At 42.2% G+C, this 18,335-nt stretch overlaps 1 protein-coding gene across 5 annotated transcripts in view; it reads left to right on the top strand.

Annotated features, from left to right (window-relative positions):
• LOC122881997 (glutamate receptor ionotropic, NMDA 2D) overlaps positions 1-18,335 on the top strand; it is a 61,914-nt gene that overhangs the window by 11,905 nt on the left and 31,674 nt on the right. For all 5 annotated transcript variants that reach the window (XR_006379273.1, XR_006379274.1, XR_006379272.1 and 2 more), the window contains exons 2-8: positions 3,284-3,623; positions 3,954-4,160; positions 5,199-5,465; positions 8,740-9,068; positions 10,270-10,384; positions 16,521-16,726; positions 17,376-17,544. Coding sequence is in view for 2 of the 5 variants with exons in the window: in XM_044208851.1 (XP_044064786.1) it covers positions 3,336-3,623; positions 3,954-4,160; positions 5,199-5,465; positions 8,740-9,068; positions 10,270-10,384; positions 16,521-16,726; positions 17,376-17,544 (1,581 nt within the window). In the remaining 3 variants the exon portion in view is untranslated. The remainder of the gene's footprint in view (positions 1-3,283; positions 3,624-3,953; positions 4,161-5,198; positions 5,466-8,739; positions 9,069-10,269; positions 10,385-16,520; positions 16,727-17,375; positions 17,545-18,335) is intronic.

The following is an 18,335-nucleotide window of genomic DNA, read 5'->3' as shown; positions in this document are numbered from 1 at the left end:
AGCACATTATGCAGTGTAAATGAAATGTTTAAGCAGAGATGTGATAAGATGTGTTTTGATTGTGAAGTACCGGTAATTTTGGAAGAGAAAGAGGAGACTGGTTTGTCCGTGCAAATGTTTTCTCTCTCATCTTCTTGATTAGCTGTCTCTGTCAGCCTGAGAATATTCCTGCTCTTAAGTACTCGGTAAATTCCTGAAGGTGTTTTTAGTTTGCTTCTAACAGTTGCTGGCATTTACTCCAGCTTCTGTGGTGCTGTAAATGCCACTTTCTTTGTTTAAAAAGACAAACTAAACAGGCTCAGTGGAAAAATAATTATACTGTAGATACAGTAAGCTGCTTATTACAGTGATTGACAAATTGAGAGATCAACAAAGTACAATACAAATACTTAAGTGTAAGTGCTGATATAATGATTTAGACAGCAAATGACGATTGAAGACGTATGCATCATGGCGAATTCAAAGTTTTAAAGTCTAAAAAAATCATTAGAGAAAGTACTCTTATAAAATTTGACATTTTGAGGGGGTTAAAGGTTTTTAATTCCATCTTTTTTTCTTTTGTAGTCAGTGCAATCACATTCAACGAAAAAACACATTACAATATTTATTGTACTGGTGATGAACACATTCCTGATATGTCCCAAATAACCATTATCTTCCAAATAATGCAATTATCATGCAATGGTCAGATATTGACAATGCTCCTAATAAAGCACACATGTTTAAGAAATGACTATTCGTGTCTCATAACTAACCGATTCCTTATGTTGAATCTTGTTCAGGGAATACAGACTTCTATACACTTTTTGACTAATTGATCCCAATTTAAACATTCCCTGGGTTGTAGGCAGTCCCTTGCCAAATATATATGCAGTATTAACTGTACTGAATTAGAAGCAGCTCCAAAGATGGGAGAGGATAATTTTTAAAGCTAGAAGAGGAAAAAATATACTAAAATGCGAACATTTGCATTCTAACAAAAGATTCATTTACGGTAGCAAATCAAATGAAAGTAATCTCTCTCTCTCACTCTCCTTTCCTTTCCCTTCTCCGTGCATGTGTGTGTGTTTCAGTGTATGTGTGTTCGCTGTGAGCCCCCTCACTGCACGCTTTTTATGATTCAGTTTGCAGAATTGGAACACATAATGAACTATATAGTAAGATATATTTAGATGAGGATTTGATTATAATTTACTTATACTTTGCCTTATTGTAGCGTGCCTCAGCGAGATGTTGCACGTTCGATAACAGGCGTCTGTTTCGATAACAGAGCAGAGTACACCCTGCAGGAAAAGTGGATACTGTAAATAGTAATACACTGTGTTCACACTTTCAACAAGGCTCACTGTGATGGAATAGCACACGCTGGTTGAGCAGTGCAACGTAAACACCTCATGAGAGTGAAATACAGTGACAGGCCTAACAGTTAAGAGCTCAGCGCCGTAGAATACAGCTCCACCAAATGATATGTACTGTATTCCTGCAGCTTCGTCTCAGGCTCGCTCTCATTTTCTCTCTCCCCATCTCTGTCTCTATGTCCTTCCCATTCTTTCCTGCCACATCTTCTTCGCCTTAAAGAAGAAAAAACAACAAAGCCCTGTTTTTCGCCCTCTCCCCTTCATTATTACATTCTCCTTTTCCTTCTCTCCTACTAACAGGTCTGTCTCTCCCTATCTTTCCACACCTCCATCTCTTTTTCTTACCCGTATCTATCCGCCTCCCTCATTCGCCCTCTCATTCCATCTCATTCCACCACTCTCTCCTTCTTTCTCTGCCTCTCTTTTTCTCTGTTGCCCCCCCACACACACACACATCACATACCCACAGCCCTGTCACTCAAAACAGGAGGTTTGGCAGTGTATTTGTTTAGGCCAAACACGTATACACATCCCATAATCAATATTTCTTTTCCTGCTACTCTCCTCACATATTTTTTTACGCCACCTCACACCATCCCACCCCACTTCATCTTCTCCTTTTCTCCTTGTCTCCTACTCTTCCACGAGCCTCTTTCCTTCACTTAATTAGTAAGTCCATTTTAAGTCATATGCTCTGTATTTACAGTACATTTCTATTCTACCAATTTCACAACTTTCTCCCTTCTTTGCTCCCTTTCTCTCATTCCTCCAGTTACTTTTTCTTCTCCACCCCCTCTCTTCTTTTCTTTATTTTTCTATCCAAAAGACCGATCAGGGTCAAAGAATCGGCAGACTGTGACAAAGAGAGTAGAGTCGAATGAAGACAGAGTGAAAAACATAGAGAGGAGGAAAGGGGAAATAGAGGCAGAGAAAGGGAGAGTGACTTTAGAGGGAATATTATGTCAGCAGGCCTCTGTTAATCAATGCAATTGTGTTTGGTACCTGAAGCCATGAAAATTGGGAAAAGAGATGGGGAATATGAAAAGAGGGAGCAGGGAGAAAGTGAGTAGGAAATGGAGAAAGGGAGGGAAGGCAGTTGGCACCAGAAGTAAATTGAAAATGATGTGCTGTGTTTTTATGTGTGTGTGCGGCTCACATATTAACCCTGCTATCTCCCAGGTAGTCATTATCTTTCCGTGTGGTTGTTTGTGTGTGTGTGTGCTCATATGTTTGTGCGTACTGCATTAACCCTCATATCTCTCTATCATTAAGCTGCTCTATGGGCATAGTGTAGCGTTGCATTTATCTTGCGAGTGTGTGTGTATATTCAAATGCTTGCATTGGTGCAGCTGTGTGAGGGCGAGTGTGTTTACAGTGATCTTAATTGTTGTTATCATTCATGCAGCACAATAACCACCTCCGCCCCCATCTTTGTCTCTGTGTGCTATTAACTCTCTCTCCCTCTCACCCTCTTTCCCTCTAACGGCCAGTTTCTATTTTTCCTCATATTGTTCCCTCTCAGCCTGCAGCCTAAATAGCACCCATTTCATCTTCTCTCTGTCTTGCTTTCTTTTCCTTCCTTCAATTGTTTTTTCCCCCCTCTGCATTCCATAGTCCTCGTCCAGAATTTTCTCCAGCCAAAGCTAACTTTTATTTCCCCATGATTGGATTCAGAATTCATTACTCTGTCTTGCCTGTATGCAATCTCTGATCAGTTTCTGTCTTTCTCTCTCTCTCCTTCTACACCTAGTTCTTTTCTTTCTTGCTACCTCATTCCTCTGTTTTCCTTTTTCTCTCTTGATTTGATTTGATGTCCTCTGTACTGGACATTATATAAAAAACAAACACCTAAGTCTAACTTAATCTCTTCTTCTCTTGCTTCTTCACCTTCTTCTTCTACTCCTCGCTGTCTCTCTTTCTTTCAGGCACCCTCTCTTAGTGCGATATATATCTGCCTCCCCCCCTCGGCAGGTTGCCATGGTCGCCATACCTACTCTCTCTCTCCTATTGGTCCTGGCAGAGTGGGCAGGTCTGGTGGACGCCTCCCCCCACCTCCTGCTCCGGCCCAGCCCACGGGAGCGTGATGCAGGGGCCATGATGAACTTCAACATCGCCGTGATCCACGCTGGTGCTACGGTGCAGGCGGAGGCGGCGGTGGCGGGGCCTGGGGGAAGGGTGCTCTACCCCGGCTTTGGCCGGGTATACGGCTCCCTGGGGGAGAGCGTGGTCACCCAGTGGGGCTCTGCTAACGTCATCTGGCTACAGGTTGGACACTGTCTCCTCTACCTACTGCTCATTCAGCCTTACTTGAAGGAAGGGAATAACAATGACCATCCATTATTCATACTCACTCCCATTATTTGAGCTGAATGAGCAGAACACTGCTGTGGGCCCTGCTGAATGAGTGGACGTCTAGCTCTGCTCTTTGACCACAGCTTGTATTGTTAGCCAGACATGTCATGCATACTACAGACATTTTCCATATGAATAACACTAAGTCAAGACACACTGCCCTAGTGGGTCAACTCTATTTGTCTGTCTTTATCCCTCTCTATCTTTTTTCCCTCTTTCTTCATTTTTTCTATCATCTCCCAGGTGAACGACAGTAGTCCTAAGACGGTGCTGTCCCAGCTGTGTGAGTTGCTTGCGGCGCGGCCCCTGCAGGGTCTGGTTTATGAAGAGGAGAGGCCCCCTCGCACGGCCTGGGGTCCTTTGGCCCCCATGCTGGAGTTTGTCTCTGCGCAAACAGGACTGCCCATAGTGGCTGTAGGAGGGGGAGCGGGGCTGGGGAGGATGCCACAGGTAGGAGGTGGGAGGTTGGGGTTGGGGTGGGAGAGTTAAGAGGAAGTGTTTGCAGATTGTTTGGGTGTGTGTGTGTGTGAGTGTGTGTGTGAGACAGAGAGGAGAGAATCAGAGGAATACAAGAGGGCAGATGTCCCAGACATGTGATTGTGTAGCTCCAAATGTGAGGATTGGTGAGTGAAACAATGTTAATAAGGTGTGTGCTGTATACTGAAGCAGTTTGAATTGACAGCACTATGAATGGAGTATGAAGGGAGAGCAGCTTATATTGCCATAACAACTTACAATGTCACAATGTCACGCATCCTCTCTGTGAAGAAAAGGTTTGGGGAGGTGCCGATGGGACAGAGGGGAAGTTGAAGGTCAGGGTCGCCGATATGCTGAAACTCTGCAGTGTTTGATCTGTAAATGGCACCAACTGGGGCTGTCGCTCTGCCTCTGATGTTCCTAGGAGGGAGGCAATGAGCAGACATGGGTGTGTGTATGAGTGAATAAGAATGTGTGTGTGTGTGTGTGTGTGTGTGTCCTGTACATTTGAGTGTGAGTGTGTATGCACCAGAGAAACTAGTGTCACATGCTTTTCACCACCAAGCGGGAGAAAAAGAAACAAAAAACATTGCATTTGTGCTTACAAATAACTGTTTTAACCATTTACTCTTGAGGAATTAAATTGTAGCACTTTGATGAACTTCCTTTGAAGATGTACCCTCGCCTAGTCCTCATCCCCTCCCATCCCCTGAACAGACCTTTTAGAAACACTCCCTTCTGGACGTCATAGGAGAATTTGTGCAACAATCCTAGGTGTTTTAGCCCTCCATAAAAACTTCAAGCCCCGTGATGCCTTGATGTTGTGCATAAAAATGGAGCAGTCCGGAGAGTTGTAGTTCTTTGTAGTGAAAATGCTGTCTGTTACTTACTCACCATACTGTAGCTGCATTTTAGACACAGTACAATTACAGAGGATGGATTTCTATTTATTTTCATGTTATTTTACAGTGAAATTTTAAACCAAATCTGCTGCTCTCTTTCCCAAATCAGGAATCAGGTTCCATCTTTCTCCAGTTCAGCTCCTCTACTGCCCTCCAATTAGAGGTCATCTTTGAGGTGCTGGAGGAGTATGATTGGACAGCCTTTTCCGTGGTGTCCACGCGTCACCATGGCTACCAGGATTTCCTGTCTGTGGTGGAGGGCCTGACGGATGGCTCGTTCATTGGCTGGGAGAAGAAGAGTGTGGTGATCCTGAACGTGACCGACGACCCTGGGGGGTCACGCACACGCAGGCTGCTGAAGGAGAATGAGGCGCAGGTGAGACAGGGGGGAGGGAGGGGGGAAAGGGGGGAGGAAAGGGGAGGAAGTGCTGTGAGTATCATTGGGGGCCCCCTTTCTGACAGGTGGCTACCCAGCTTTTTCCTTCCTTCTTCGTCTCTCCCTCTGTCCCTCCACATCTCTCTCTCCCCTCTCTCCTCTATCCCTCTGTTCTTCTCTTCCCCTCCCATCTGCCAAGGCATAAAGAGTTCAACGGTACAACAAAAACCACGAATCAATCTGATTTGCTGGCTTGTTGTTGTGTGGCATTGTGCGAAGAGTTATGTGCAAAGTGCTAAAGAAGTTAACCACTTAACATACAGTTTTCCCCTCGTTTTCCCTTGAGTAGCTTTAAGGTTGGAAAAAATATTATTTCAAACTGTCTGACAGTATCACATATAATATATATAAGCTTGTGCCAGCTCTTCATTGAAGATACTGTAAATGATGTTTACACTGAGTGAAATATTCATTGCTGCACCATTCCATCAAATGGGAATATTCAAGATGTCTTTCCCAAAATTTAGCTTGACTTAGCTGATGTCTTTGGAAACTCTGAGATCTCCACTAGCATTTAAAATAAAGGTATGTGGGTTTGAACAATATTTGGCTGCACAACGTGAGTTAGTGACCCACTAGGGGACCGCTGCTTGTTGAAGGAGATGAACATGGCCTGTAAACCCTCATCTCTGGAGATTTTTACCTGAACATCACTATATCTAATTCACAATTCCATTTTGATTCCATTTTTTTTTTTTTGCTTTTTTGATGGTGTAACAAAAACTCCCCCTACATTTCAAATTCACATTGATTGATTAATGACCAGAATGACTTGTGGTTTTGGCTTGCACCTCTGGTGTGTTTCATTCCTTCACACTGTATGTCTACTCCCTCTCCTACCCCACCGGCTTGCTCGTTCTTCCCTTCCTTTCCTAACTTCTTTCAAACTTCCATACTCACTTCCTTGCTTTATGTTTTTTTCCTCCACACTTCCTTCATCTTTTTTTAACCCTGTCATCCTCCCTTAAACCTCCTCTTTGACCCCATGATCCTCCTGTTCAATTTTTCACACATCTCCGTGTTCTTATGCTTACTCCACTCCCTCCTTCCCCCCTCTGCCTCCCCTCCTGCGTTTCTTTGCCTAGAGACAAGCTCATTCTCCTCTGCTGATTTCCTGTTCACCTCCATGTCTGTATGGCTAGCTTTTATTCAGTCCTTTCGTCCATTCCCTCTTGCTGTATGTCTTCCTGGCCACAGACTCAGCTCTCTGTTGGCTCGGTTTAGTCTGGGTCTCAATGTCATTGCTAATGTCCCAGCATGGCCACTGCAGCTCTGCGCGTGTGTGTATGACTGTGTGCGTTTGTGTCTGTAAGTGTGTGCATGTGTATTGGATTCCTTAGACTCCACTCTGCTAGTGTCACTGTTAACATAACATACTGCCTGCAGCGGGTTGCCTATACGCAATGCTTGCTTTTTAACCCTCTTGTTTTTCACAACAACCCCCCTTCTTTTAGCTTTTCTCTACTGCAGGGCTAATAAATGCTTTTGATTGCTTTGTGATGCTGTGTATGTTTGCATTACATGCTCTCTCTCTCTCTCTCTCTCTCTCTCTCTCTCTCTCTCTCTCTCTCTCTCTCTCTCTCTCCCTCCCTTTCTGCCACATATATGGTAATGTCTTCTACATTGTAGATGGCCTGATGTAGGTCTCTGGGTCAATTTCTGTTCAAATCTCTCACTATCTATCTTTTGTTCCATTCCTCTTCTAGCTTCTGCCTTGTCAGTATTTCTTCTGCTCTCTCTCTCTCTGTTGTATGTTCCTCTCTTTCTCCATTTCCCGTCTTTAGATATTGTGTGTGTCTGTTTATAACTCTGATTCTCTCCTTCCCTCCTTAATTTAGTCTCCCTCTCTGTCTGTCGCCCTCTTTCTCCCTCCTTCCTCCTCCCCCTCTGTCACTCTCATTCCCTGCCTAATTCACTGGAGGTTTATTGGCATACAGGCAGAATTGTTTTGCCAAGCCATTACAGTTCAAAATTCAATGAAGGCGCAATTCTCAAAATGTGCTTTCAGTCTCTTTCCCTGAATCCCCCCTCCTCCTCTTCCAAGAGTTGTCTTCCTCTTCCCCTTTGTCTCTTTTCGTCATTTTTTATGTACTTTATTATTTTAAATGCTTTCACTCTTTTTTTCTTATTGGGTATTTGTCAGCATTTAACACCCCCCCCCGTCCTTCCGCTCAGCTCAGCTCCATCTTCCTCTTGTCGATTCCTTCTTTCTCTCTCCATTTCCCCTCTAACCCCTTAAAACCCTCTTTGGTCAATTTCTACCCCCCTCCGCTCCCTCTTCACCCCTCCTTACCTCATCACTTGCAGCAGAGAGCACATCCACTGTCACTGCTATGTCTTTTTATGTTGAATTTCTCTCCCTTTAATGTTTTCTTCTCTCTTTCTCCCCAGCCTCACTCCATCATACCACCTCTTCTTTCACAAATATCTTTTATCTCTCCAGGCCCTGATTTCACCAAAATATGTCATCCTTTGCTTTTCTCCCCCATCCCCCCTTCTCTTTTCTGTTCTCCAAGGAGTGACTTTTCGGTTTCTCCATCTCTGATTGCTTCCTTCTATCTGTTCATTTTGCCCCCCTCCATCTCCTGTTGTCTCCAGGTCTTTTCTCCACCCTGCTTTTAATAACATATGTCAGAGTTTAACCTCTTCACCCTTGTTTTCCCACAGGTGTGTTTGGTCTTTATCCACCCCCTCCCGGCCCCTTCCCTTGCTTCCCTGCCTCTCTATTTCACTGCTCTTCCACTTAGAGTTGTTTCATTTCCCCCTTCTTGTTTTACTTCTGTTTTCATTATTCATAACTGTAACTTGTTTCATCAGGCCCAAGCTCATTAAGCACTGACCTCCATTGCCTCCTGCACCTCCTGGTTAGCACACACCACATTCAGCCATGCAGTCTTCCCTCTTTCTGGTGTGTCTGCTTCTCTCTCTGAATCATACGCCCGACTCCCATGAACCTTATCCATCAGCTTACAGCTATCTCTCCTCTTACCTCCCCCAGCATCCTTGTTTTTTCTCGATTTGGCCTTTTCTATCCAACCTCCTCTCCTCCTGTTCAGGTGCACCTCAGGTGCTCCAGCTCTATCTTTTCCCCCTTACTTCTCCCCCTGTCTCTCTCCACGTCTCCCCTGTCTCCTCCTTATCTCACTAGCGTGTATGTGTGTGTGTGTGTCTTCCCTTGTCTCTGTTCCCTCCCTGGCTTCCAACTGTCCTCCAGGTACGTTTGCTGTACTGCTCCCAAGAGGAGGCCGAGCTGGTCTTCCGAGCTGCCTGGGCCGCCGGTCAGGCCGGAGCCTCGCACATGTGGTTTGCTGTGGGGCCAGCTCTCTCAGGTTTGGGCATGGAGAACCTGCCCCGGGCTCTGTTTGCCGTACGGCCCCAGGGCTGGAGGGACGAACCTCGCCGGAGGATTGCTCGGGGTGTGTCTGTGTTGACTCATGGGGCAGTGGCGATGCGCAAAGATTACGGAACCACGGGTGGGCCAAACTTTGTCACCAACTGCATGACGGATGCCAATCAGACTCAGAGACTGCGGGGCAGGATGAGGTGAGAGGGAGATAAGAGGAACGCTCTAAAGGGAGAATGTGAGGAGGGAAGGAAGAGAAATGCAAGGCTGGGGGGTCAGTACAAGGCAGTTGGCAGGCTCCAGACAAAATATGTGAAAAAGGAAGAAAAAGAAAAAAAAAGAAACAGAGACAGGATGAGGATTCTATGAAATGAGTTGGTTCGTTGCCAGAATGAGCTGAAAGGTGCATGGATGGAGTTGGTAGATTCAGTGTCAGAGAGCAGGCACAGAGGGGATATCTGAATTTGGAGCTGGCTATCATCCATGCAAAATAGATGTTGTTGGTGCGTGTAGTTGTGAGTTGGCAAAATTACCCCAGCATCTGTAGCAAGCGGACCATGTCTCATGTATATTAATGAGTCGGCTTTAATATATTCCTCGTAGGCTGTGCAAACAGGCAGCAGCACACTCTAACAGGTAGCCCAAATGGTTCTGGTTATCATCTTGGTTCATTTTTAACGTCATTCTTGGTCCACATACACACCACACCAATGATATTGAATAGAGAGACTACTCTAAGTTTGGTCAGTGTGAAATGAGCCAAACATGTAATCAATTAGTTTATTTGCAGTCATTTTTGTAAATGAAACACAGCACAAACAGCATGGCAATTAAAGGGAAATGATTAATGGATTCCTCCTTCTTTGTTTATAAACTAACAGAGGAGGAAGATGTTTTCATTTCCATTTTTTGCACTGCTACCTGCTGTTCACTTTCTGTAACTACAAGCTGCTGTTCCATATGAGGCTTTCTGTCATGTAAAAAAAACAAAAAAAACCTTTCAGGGTTTGTGTTTTGAAGCCAGCAAGATGACATGAGGAAACAATTAGAATGTCTGTCCTGTGTGATTATCAGACACACTATATACCTTGCAGCTGATGCAGAAAGCAGCTGCTGTTTGACTTCAAAGGTCCTGACAATTCTGTGCGTCTGATCATTCGTCTGTAGATATGATTAACAGACAAGCCCTCACTGTCACCATAGAGGTGCTGTAACTTAGTTTTAAGTGAGAAGAGAATAGGGCAGGCTTACTGTTGCATCAAAACCAGCCTTATAATTTCTATTTTCTTCTTATCTCCTCCAAGAAAACAATTAGATAATTTACTACTATTATGTGTTTTCATTTACTGTCATTTACTTGCTGTGTGCCTTTTCCTTTTGTCTCCATCTATCTCCATTCAGGTATTTCAGCAACATCACGCTTGGCGGTCGAGACTACTCCTTCAATGGTGACGGTTACCTGTCCAACCCCTTCCTGGATGTAATTTCCTGGACACCTGGACGTGGATGGGAAGATGTAAGGACACAACATCAGTTCTTTATGTCTAATCATGTACTCTGAGTCTCACTTTAGAAGATGATACACTTGATTGTATATTATTTTATTGTCTCCATAAACTGTTTGAATCTTCATGGATTAATGAGAAACTGTAATTTTGTCCTCTGTGAACAACTGCAAGGACAAGAGCACTTAGCGATTGAACCCAGAGCAGGTTTTGTTGCTGATTGGAGCAACGTTCTTGAGTCTTAAAGAGTAACTAAACCCCAAAGTTTTGGCTGAAGTGCCTCTACCCTGTCAATTCAAAAGAGATGAAAGCTCCACTGTATACGTCACCTGCCTCTAGATCAGCCAATAGCAAAATTAAATTGCAGTGCCAGGCAGTAGCAGGTCTAACCTGCAGAGGGTAGTTGCTATGCATATTTATAACACAATATGTAGAATTCAGATACTTTGCACTAAAATGTCAAGATTTGGACCTGAATCTATCAACAACACTACTAAATACCCATATACATTGGGTTTCAGCTGAAAAAATGTAGTTTGGAGGTTTAGTTATTCTTTAATTTTTCCATGCGAGTTAGACGAGCAGATCCGTGCTACATTGGCATCTGGAATAAGAATAGGAACCTGACAGTGAGGATAGTAAGGTTCCATGGGTTCATTCTCATGTAAAGTTCACTATAGCTATCAGTGCCTGAGGCAGAGGAGAGAACTTGGCTGCTGACCATTTGACCATGCTTTGTGTGCTCCTACTGTCCCTGTCAGTATCTGCTGTCTATCTGTATCTCTGCTATTTCCTGGTTAAAGCACACTCATAATACCACAAATGCACACACACACACACATTTAAGCTGTATCGCTGAAATTATCACAATTTTAATAACTGATCAATCATTTAAGTCACTTGTTAAGCAAAAATTACACATATTCTCAGTTTCCAGCTTCTAAAATGTCAAGATTTGCTTTTTATTTTATTTTATATGCTTGTAAATTGAATATTTTGGAGTTTTGGACTGTTGGTCTGACAAATCATCAATAATCACCATCAGGACATCACCATGGCCTGTGGGAAATTGTGATGGATCGATTCATTAAAAAAATCATCATAAGATTAAAAGATAAGTTCACATGTTTTCAAGTCTGTCTTAATTCAATACATGCAAGCACCTTTAAAGACATATTGGTTGCTGTAATCTTTCTTCGTCTCTTTACTGGTTGTGAAGAAATACCGTCCCAGTGTGATTCTGTGGTAAATGATGGGGACAAATTCCACAGTCCTAGTTTTGTGCAAAAATACATTTTAAAGTTAAGGTGAAGCTAATATGAGGCTTCAGCAACCTGAGTGATCCAAATCAAGAGGTTATCCTCTAAAGTAACTAAAGTTTTTGTAGTACAAAATTCCCTCTTTGTGATTCCCTGAACACTGTTTACTCGCTAAGAAACAGCTTTGGAAGATACCCACTTGATTTGACTAATTCAGACTGTTGGAGCTTCATATAGCATTGATTGAATTTTGGAATACATTTCTACACAGAATGAGCACTGTGGATTTTGTCCCCAATCTCTTACATCATCTATATACTATACTTCACGGCCAGTATAGAGAGGAAGAATTCTTTAGTCTTTAAATGTACATATAGGTGAGAGAATTGTATTTAAACAGACTTAAAAATGTGTACCTATTGTTACCGTTAATTGATAATAAAAATAATTATTAGTTGCAGCCCTACAGTCATACACATCTACTCGTACATTTCATTCTTTGTCATTTTGCTGAAAGCAATGTTCTGATGTTGCTCTGATCAAATAGTGTCTGATTTGTTCTTATTTGCTGCCTGTGTTTTCAGATCTTTTACTATAAAATTTAAATGCAGATTTAAATAGTGTTGAAGATTTCTGTCATTACCATCTGGTTGTAGACTCACCATTGTTTTGTGTGTTTGAGTGTCTTGTCTACATGTACATGCACAACTACCAAGCACCAGTATCCCTGGCATGTCATGCATATACTATAAGCTGTGGTTTGTTCAGAAATCCTTAATACGAAGCCTTGTCACCTGTTGGAGATGTTTTCCCTTTAATACGCCGGGATTTTACCCTTGTCAGTGTCAAAAGAGAAAGCGATGCTCATTTTCTCAACCGCACACCAGCACCTCAACACCACACTGTACATGCATAAAGACACACAGCACACTCAGAAAATACACTCTGCAACTGAACATAATCACAGACACTGCACAAATACAAATACCGATGCACACAAGCTTACACAAACATACACAAGCACAAATACACACATTGGTGGTTCTCAGCCTCCTGCTGGTTTTAACAGCCCACCAGAGTCCAGTATCAGCGTGTCATAACATGCTGACTCCTGCCATATCCCTCAAATCCCTTTCAATTAGAAGCTCCTGCGCTTGTCCCTCGACTCTGTGCAAACCCAGGGTACGAAACCCGCCCACATATACACGCACACATACACATGCTTAGAACTTACACACAGACATCCACGTGTGTGCACACAAATGAGGGCACATACTGTATGCTTACACACATATGCTTACACCCTTCTTGCATAAACCCGATTGCATACACCCACAATGAGGATAAGACGCCTGTATCTGCCTATTATGCACATCCACGCTGTTGGCTCTCCCTGAATATTTAATGTTCTCTTTACAATGACTGCACCATTACCTAGAGCCTGGGAGCACCCAGCTTAGCTTACTGAAACACTGCAGACTAGTACTGAAGGTTGTCCAGCATTAGCATGGCTTGTTTCAGCTACAGATACAGCACACACAGCTAGATGTTCCAGGATATTACCGGAATTTAATGAACGTTTATTAACGCCACTCACAGCTGCTAAAAGATAACCTTTTTGTTTAAAGTGGTTCCCAGTCCTTAGACTTTTGCTCCAAACCAAAATACTTTCTCTGCCTCAAAATATTCCAGCAATTTGAAAAGTCTGAAGTGGTATTTTCTGGGTGTTCTTTTTCTGACGTTTGTGTGTGCGTTTTTCTGGGTATTTGTCTGATAGAGAGTAGTGTGTTCTCCTGTAAGCTCTATCTGTTTCCTGTCTGTTCCCTGAGTGTATTTTGACTGAATCTTATGATTTCTATTGCAGAGCTGCAGTCGAAGTGCAGTTGAAATACTGTCATTGTTGCCACCTCTTCCTCTTCTCTCTGCCAGCACTTGCATTACACAGACAGGCAGGCCACACAAAGCTGCCAAACTTTACTCTACTGGCCTGCTTAAGCACTCACATTCTGTGTGTGTGTGTGTGTGTGTGTGTGTGTATATGTATATATATATATATGTATATACATATATGTATGTATATATAAGTATATATGTGAGTGTGTGTGTGTTAACTGTATATCTTCATGTATTTCTGTGTGTGTGCATGAGTATGCTGTGTGTATGCACACTTTCTTTTGTGTATGTCGCCTCAGCTACACTTGTCACGACACTTAGATGAGACTTTTATCAGGTAATCATGCAAGATGTGTCAAGTGATGCTGCAAGAGGAAGGTTTACAAAAAAATAAATAAAATAAAAGACTCTACACTGAATCTTCTTGGGTGTGGTTCTGCCCTGTGCTGCTTTCAAATGTCTGAATATGTCATCCAACACATCCAGAGTGCACATAAACAATGCAAAGAGAAGGGGAAAACAATGATACAGCCAAAGGGATGCTTGACAGACATTTTCAGGTCAACAGTGGACACATGTGGTCTCATATCATCATTCGTGAACAGATTTTAAAAATCATACTGAAATTACATCTGTAGCCATGAGTGTAACCTCTGCACATGGGCTTTTTCAATGTGTAAACACCTCTAAAAATGCATTTTGACCAGAGCTTGTCACATAAAAATTCTTCAATCAAACCACGCGAAATTAAACCGTAACTTTGGTTCCAGACTATTCAGGGGCCTAGAGGTTAGAAATGTGGATTTCTGCTTGCCACAGAAACATCTCTGTCACCAGAGCTCCCTCAGGCCATCGTTTGTGCAAACATGAATATGTGTTACTTGCTTTCATCCTACTCAAAGCCACTATATGTAAATTATTATAATTTTGTTCAATGTCTAATTTGACACTAAAGTAAATGACCAGTTCAAACATATCTGGATAACCACTGTGACCCCATCAATCAGTGTAGCCTTTGCAAATGCACAAATGTGTCCCGTAATTGCTCCCAACCCACATAACAATAAATATTCAGGGCCTGGTGTTCTAAAAAGAGCAAATGGGCACAATGACCGGTATAATACCTGTAGAATATAATGCAATCCAGTACCATAGCCCTGCAGTAAATACAACCTTTATGAAGCTTATTATACTCAGTTTTATTGAGACTGTCAGGGAGATGTTCATACATCTCTGTAGCCATTTTGTGACCATAGTTTGTTATACAGTATTGGATACAACATGTACAAAATGAAGCAGTCTAATACAATGATTATTGCAGGGCATTTGTATAGGGCTGTATTATGATGTATAGGTGTTAATGTTGTTGTGTTTACCCTCTCTGTGTGTGACAAAGTAAAGGACATGGTATTGTTAACATCACAAAACAAAATAGGCTCTTTTATTCTAGATAATTAACAATTATTTGAAATTGAATTTAGAGTGGCTCCTTAACAGTAAAACACAGTTCTGATTTTATGGGTGATTTTATAGCTTACTTCTGTAGCTTTCTTAAGTTTCATTTTAAAATATGTGATAGATACAGTTTTTAAGCGTGCATACTTATACATTTAAATAATAAATAATAATAGAAAACACTTCACTTAAAGCCAATATATATATAAATAATTGTTTTTCTGTTCTTTAGCTAGTTTGACATTTAATAACCAACACCATATGCATCCGTGCCTTATATGTATGCAAAATGCATTTTTTAAGGACATCGCTTGTAGCCATGCAGTCACTATAACTTTCCATGCTAAAGTAGCTACAAACAATATAACTAGTATTAGGCAAGTTACTTGAACATTGTAATCAATTTCTCATTATAAAAAATATACATTTTTATTACAGCAACAGTTTTACACAGCCCAGCTTTGTCAAAGATGCTTTCCAACAACAACACAGCGATCCCTACGCACACCTGATGGGGGCAGTCAAAACCATAGACTGTACCTGTTATCGTCTTCAAAGATATTTTCGTGACCTTTGATACTTTCTTTATGATAGAATTTTTGCTTGGCGAAACCAACGTCCACTATTTCCAGGGACGTGCCCTTTAGCTCCGCTCTATTTCTTTGCCGAAACGTACGTTAGCTGCAAGTCTGCTGAGGTCACAAATGAGGCTAACCGCTATTTTAATTTTATGCAGTCTAGCTAACCGCCTCCTCACATTCCCTATATACATACATGCTCCTCACACCTCCCGCTGCTGCGCCAAAATAAATCTTTCTACTGGATGCACAGATTAATATCAACCTTCTATCTTTGTAAAATAGCGAACAGGTCGACCCTTAAAAATGTAGTAACGGAGTGTTACGGATTAGTAACTGTAATGTAATAATTGAATGTTGAATTGTAATCCCTTAAATTACTGGCAAGGTAACCATGTTACTGCAAACGGGTAAGTAAATAATATTATTGCCCCAAACAGAATCTAAGTATACTTCCTCACACTTTATCCCTTCCCTCTTATATACAAACAGCTTTGATGATGGGATTAATAGCCAAAAAGGCTGGAAAACAGCACGTCCACGTCCGTTGATTCTGTCATAAACAACATACATAACACATTGATCCAAACATTCATAAAACAGCAAAAACAACAAAAGAAGAAGACACATACAGATTCACTCCAACATACGACCTGGACATAGCATGAACTATGAAATTATTGCAAGTATTACTCGTACAAATAATGCATTTTTACTCAAATAATGTACATTTACCTTTTCTACCATACCTTGAGACAAGGTGAATGTGGATTGACTTATGTCTTTTTGGTACTTGCTTTGTGTTCAGTAAGGTTGTTGATATTCTGTTGTTTTGTTTATCATAATAAGCAAAGATGGTATCCATTAAAAGAAAAGAAATATTGATTGGGGTAGAAATGGTAGAAAATTGTGGGTTTGTGTACTCCACCAATCTCTAATGTTTCTCTTGTCTGTTCCCCCAGGTAGGTTGGTGGGAGAACGGTGTGCTGAGGCTTCGGTACCCAGCCTGGTCCCGCTATGGGCCATTCCTTAAACCACCTGATGATGCCCAGCACCTGCGTGTTGTCACACTGGAGGAAAGGCCATTTGTCATTGTGGAGCTGGCAGACCCCGCATCCGGGACCTGCATCCGTGACTCAGTGCCCTGCAGACGACCCCTTAATGCCAGGTTTGAATCCTTGGGATTTAAGACAAACCCCCCCAAAATAATATTTATTAATTTTAGGTTGATGTGTTTTTTGTAGGATTTGATATTTGTTTCACCTAAAGCTACAATTTTTACAAGTGGTAATGAAAGGAAATAATAATCAGAAAAAATCAAATGAAAACAAAAAGCATAGTAGCCTCTCTACTTTATTTACCAGTGTTATGAATGGAGTTCCTAAGCTCTCATGATGCTATCCAATTGAGCAGACATCAATCACTTATCAAAACTGTGGTCTCTTCACTCCCTGACCATAATCAATAACAGACTGCTCTCCAGAGGATCAGTGGAATGACTCAGGGGTCTGGAATCAGATATGACCACAGTGGAGCTTTATGGTTCATCAGCTACTGAAGGGATGACAGCACCTATCCTACACTGGTCGATCAAACCTGTCACCAAGGGCTTCGCCACAATATTCCTTCTGTATTGCCATTTTCTTCCGTTTTGCTCCTTTTCCTTTCCTTTCTTTTTCTTTCCTTTCCTCTCGTAACTCATCCAATATTGAAACGCACCATTACACACCAATCAGGATGCAGTTTTTAAAGATTTTTATTTGACACTTTCACTTTGATTTTTTACTTATTTTTTCTACCCTGTGACTCTTTCACAGTGCCATCCATGAGGGTGTGGCTCCCATGAAGCAGTGCTGCAAGGGCTTCTGCATTGACATCCTCAAGAGATTGGCCAAGATTGTTGGCTTCACCTATGACCTTTACTTAGTGACCAATGGGAAACATGGGAAGAAAATTGATGGGGTTTGGAACGGCATGATTGGAGAGGCAAGTATTTGTTTATGTGTGTGTGTGTGGGTGCCTGTGGTTCTGCCTGTCTGCCTTTGTTCTCAATGTCGGTCCTGTGTCACTTGCGTATGTGTGAAAGGTATGTGTGTGTGAGTTTATGTTTGTGCCTCTGCATATTTTGTGTTGCATTTTCAGTCAACAAGCCAAATAGTAGCATTCCTCAGCCTGTGTTCTTGCGTCCTGGGTGACCAGTTAAATGCTATGTGTCACATCAATCGCTGTGAGAGTTATGGCCACTTAACCACTGCCAGCAATCAGACAGCTGTTATTTATTACATACACACACACACACACACACACACACACACACACACACACACACACACACACACACACACAAATGTGCAGACACATATACTGTAATAGAGGGCGAAAAATGCACATTTACACAAATTACATTGAGAAGCACGATGGTTAACATATGCGGTGAACACACTCTTCTGCAAACACTTCCCTACAGTATGTTTATCTGCAGAGACTCATCCTTGCACACACAAACACACAGAAGCACAAAGACACACGTACACACATTGTCAGACACCCCCTGGCTAGTTGCGATTAGTCCTTGATATTTTCTTGGCAATACTCGCTGAGGTTCATGATCCCCCATCAAGAAAGACACAGAGATGCTGGCAGAATAATAAAAAAAACAGGCACACACAAACAGACAAGAAAGGAACACATGCTCACACACATACTGAGATTGATACGGGGGCTGCTGTTTCATTGAAGCGCCCTGTTGTTTCTGTCTTTGTCCCAGAAGGAACTTG

This window comes from Siniperca chuatsi, linkage group LG9, assembly GCF_020085105.1.
Source record: "Siniperca chuatsi isolate FFG_IHB_CAS linkage group LG9, ASM2008510v1, whole genome shotgun sequence".
Lineage (NCBI taxonomy): Eukaryota > Metazoa > Chordata > Actinopteri > Centrarchiformes > Sinipercidae > Siniperca > Siniperca chuatsi.
This window is presented reverse-complemented; position numbering and strand designations above follow the sequence as displayed.